Source organism: Callithrix jacchus, chromosome 14, assembly GCF_049354715.1.
Source record: "Callithrix jacchus isolate 240 chromosome 14, calJac240_pri, whole genome shotgun sequence".
NCBI classification, from domain to species: Eukaryota; Metazoa; Chordata; class Mammalia; order Primates; family Cebidae; genus Callithrix; species Callithrix jacchus.
In genome coordinates this window covers 24,903,205-24,907,487 of record NC_133515.1, presented here as the reverse complement: position 1 = coordinate 24,907,487, position 4,283 = coordinate 24,903,205, and the positions used below count along the sequence as shown (strand labels likewise).

Here is a 4,283-nt window from a genome sequence, read left to right as displayed (position 1 = left end):
ATCCACTCTTTACAATCCTCCCAGACTTCTAGATATGTGACTCCTAGGAAGAGTGCTCCCCATTGAGCACCTACTGTTTGCCAGGTACTCCCATTACACTGGGATACAGTAATGCAAATAATAGACAATGGCCCCTGACCCCAGGAAGCTTAAATTCTACTAATGTCTCCCTGTCAAGTGTAAAATCATAAAGAAGTAAGTTATATCATAAGTCAGAACATGAAAAGTGCTTCCAGCAAGAGTGTGAAGTAGGGTGTCCTATGAACACATTCAGAGGGACTGAGCCCAAAAGGGATCTGGGAAAAAGCATCACTGCTCAGGGAGCAGTGAGAGTGGAGCACCAATGGTGGGACTGTGTGAGGCTTGTTTGGGGTAGAACCAGGAAACCAGAGTCCAGAGCCCAGTAAGTCAAAGGACAGGGCCGTAAAAGGGGTTGTATAAGTAACAAGAAGGATTCATGAAAAATGGGGTCAGGTAGGCATTGGAAGGAATTGGCCTTTTACTTTGATCATTCTCTTTTGCTAGGTCTCTTTGGAATAGGACCCCGACTGGTCAGCTGTAAGCAGATGCCCTAGAAAATCAGGCAGATTCATCAGTCAGAGAGGATCAGCAGCCCCAAACCCCCAGACATGTCTGAGAACCGCATGATCGGCAATTATACCTTCTGCGGTAGACGCACCCTGGATTTATGGCAAGATCCAGGGAATCCTTTCTTTTCAGCATTTGCATCTTCACTCCCATGCCACCAAGATTTTGAAGACTGTATGAAGACTAGTTTAGACTCCCATTTCCATATTTAGAAAACAATTCTGCTTGGAATTTTATGATATTAATTCCAACTGACACTGTAACTCAGACTCCTCAGGTGTGATCATTTTTGTTCTTAATGAAATCAGAAGAGGCTTTGCCATGTCTGTGCTGCTGGGGAAGAGGAGAAGTAAAGACAGTTAAGGTATATAAGAAGCTTGATGGTACCTTCTACAAAAACTTTCCAGTGACCTTCAAAGTGTAGATGCAATTTGGGAAATGTTCTCAGCAGATAGAGACAGCAGGAGGAGCAGTTAGGGCAGTGCAGACTCACATCTGTTTCCCTATGGGGTTTTTGTTATGATTTATAACACTGTGAGAGTGTAACCATAATCCTGTTGACAGTAGTAAGTTGCAACATCTTCAGGCTGCGGGCTGCTGATGGTGAGAGTGAAATCCGTCCCAGATCCACTGCCACTGAACCGAGATGGGACCCCTGTCTGCAAACTGGATGCAGCATAGATAAGAAGCACAGGGGCTTTCCCTGGCTTCTGCTGATACCAGGCTAACTCATTGCTAATGCTCTGACTCGCCCGGCAAGTGATGGTGACTCTGTCTCCTACAGACGCAGACAGGAAGGATGGAGACTGAGTCATCTGGATGTCACATCTGGCACCTGAGATTGGAAACATAAACACAAACATCCACATAATTAATCATGTAATAAGAAGCCCTCCCTGAAAATCCAGCCACTATTGAGCACACTGGCTGAGTAAATTCCTAGTGTTCTCCTTCCTTACCTGGGAGCCAGAGCAGCAGGAGCCCAAGGAGCTGAGTGGGGACTTTCATGTCCATACTGTGTCCTGACTGGGACTGACTCCTGCACAGGGTGTGATCAGCCTATTAAGAAGACTTCAGGGTAGGAGCTGTGCTCTGGGACATGCAAATCAGCAGAGGATGGGGCAGGCTGGGTGCAGCTGCAGGGCTGGCTCATCTCAGTAACTCAGCACAGGGGCAGTGTCCCCGGGGTCTCAGGTAAAACCAGGGCAACACAGATTTGCCTTCAATGTGTTTCTTCCTGGGGGCCATTTTGTATCAAAGAACATTTTTTGATAATTGTCACAATTTGAAATATTGCCAAGTAATTGAGAGAATAATGTATTCTATTGGTGTATGGGGATTATTTAGGAGAATATTCTTCTCTGTAGGAAAGTCAAAGTAAAGGCTTTAAGGGTGGAATCAGCAGGTCTTCAAAATACTCTGAATGGGAGGGGAGTACTTTGTGCTATGCTATACTTGCAACATTTCTGCCTTTCTGCCCGTGGACGCCGCCGAAGCAGCATCGTTAAAGTCTCTCTTCTCCCCACGATCATGTCTAAGTCAGAGTCTCCTAAAGAGCAGGAACAGCTGAGGAAGCTCTTCATTGGAGGGTTGAGGTTTGAAACAACCGATGAGAGCCTCAGGAGCCATTTTGAGCAATGGGGAATGCTCACAGACTGTGTGGTCATGAGAGATCCAAACATCAAGTGCTCCAGGGGCTTTGGGTTCATCACGTATGCAACTGTGGAGGAGGTGGATGCAGCCATGAATGCAAGGCCACACAAAGTGGATGGAAGAGTTGTGGAACCAAAGAGAGCTGTCTCAAGAAAAGATTCTCAAAGACTAGGTGCCCACTTAACTGTGAAAAAAATATTCATTGGTGGCATTAAAGAAGACACTGAAGAACATCACCTAAGAGATTATTTTGAACAGTATGGAAAAATTGAAGTGATTGAAATCAAGACAGACAGAGGCAGTGGCAAGAAAAGGGGCTTTGCCTTTGTAACCTTTGACGACCATGACTTCGTGGATAAGATTGTCATTCAGAAATACCTTACTGTGAATGGCCACAACTGTGAAGTTAGGAAAGCCCTGTCAGAGCAAGAGATGGCTAGTGCTTCATCCAGCCAAAGAGGTTGAAGTGGTTCTGGAAACTTTGGTGGTGGTCGTGGAGGTGGTTTCGGTGGGAATGACAACTTTGGTCGTGGAGGAAATTTCAGTGGTCGTGGTGGCTTTGGTGGCAGCTGTGGTGGTGGTGGATATGGTGGCAGTGGGGATGGCTATAATGGATTTGGTAATGATGGAGGCAATTTTGGAGGTGGTGGAAGCTACAATGATTTTGGCAGTTACAACAATCAGTCTTCAAATTTTGGACCCATGAAGGGAGAAACTTTGGAGGCAGAAGCTCTGGCCCCTATGGTGGTGGCGGCCAATACTTTGCCAAACCATGAAACCAAGGTGGCTATGGCGGTTCCAGTAGCAGCAGTAGCTATGGCAGTGGCAGAAGATTTTAATTAGGAAACAAAGCTTAGCAGGAGAGGAGAGCCAGAGAAGTGACAGGGAAGCTACAGGTTACAACAGATTTGTGAACTCAGCCAAGCATAGTGGTGGCAGGGCCTAGCTGCTACAAAGAAGACATGGTTTAGACAAATACTCATGTGTATGGGCAAAAAACTTGAGGACTGTATTTGTGACTAATTGTATAACAGGTTATTTTAGTTTCTGTTCTGTGGAAAGTGTAAAGCATTCCAACAAAGGGTTTTAATGTAGATTTTTTCTTTTTCTTTTTTTTTTTTGCACCCATGCTGTTGATTGCTAAATGTAATAGTCTGATCGTGACGCTGAATAAATGTCTTTTTTTTTAATGTGCTGTGTAAAGTTAGTCTACTCTGAAGCCATCTTGGTAAATTTCCCCAACAGTGTGAAGTTAGAATTTCTTCAGGGTGATGCCAGGTTCTATTTGGAATTTATATACAACATGCTTGGGTGGAGAAGCCAATGTCTTCAGAAACCTTGGTGTAGTTGAACTAATAGTTACTGTTGTGACCTGAAGTTCACGATTAAAAGGAATTACCCAAAAAAAAAACATTTCTGTGACTGTGAAATTGTTCCTTCTTTAAAAAAAAAAGGCAAATATTTATTGAGATAATGCTAAATACATTTATAGGTATTTTATAATAACCTTAAGTCATTCTTATAATCAGTACAAGGTCAAGCAATTCACTGCAGGGGCACCAAGATGGTAGCATGAGTCCTCAAAGCGTATGTCACTCACAGATCCACATTTATGCAAACTTATAGGTCTCAATAAGGGCCTATTGAGAGTATATGAGCTCCATCTTATTTTTGGCTTGGGAGTCTCTGTATTCTACCTCCTTTTCTGTCATTGGGTATTCTTCCCAGAGTTCATCAGCAGAAAGGGCTGACTAGTGATGCCAGACCTAATTACTTCAAAAAAAAGTTACTTCTATCTTCCTCCAATTATAGGAGCATGGATTACGATAAACTTGAAATTATCTAAGGATCAATTGTCTCTAAAGTAAGATCAATATTATATCCCATGAGTAATGCTCTGAGCTGTACTGCCCACCAGTATATTCCTGGGGGCTCTGGAGTAGTTCCTTTGGAGCCTGGATCTCTGGAGAGCACATAAGGGAAAGAACTTGGGAAAGATCAGGACAGTGAGTCCTCTCTCCTAGTGAGGGCAGCTGCGGCTC

At 44.0% G+C, this 4,283-nt stretch overlaps 1 pseudogene and 1 gene segment (V, D, J or C); one reads left to right on the top strand and one right to left on the bottom strand.

Moving 5' to 3' along the window:
* Positions 1-1,112: 1,112 nt before the first annotated feature.
* LOC103787848 (immunoglobulin kappa variable 1-6-like) lies at positions 1,113-1,628 on the bottom strand. The segment is given in 2 exon segments: positions 1,113-1,423; positions 1,548-1,628. Coding segments are annotated over 2 exon segments (366 nt in total).
* Positions 1,629-2,056: 428 nt separating this feature from the next.
* LOC144579147 (heterogeneous nuclear ribonucleoprotein A1-like) lies at positions 2,057-3,652 on the top strand (annotated as a pseudogene).
* The last annotated feature ends 631 nt before the right edge of the window (positions 3,653-4,283 follow it).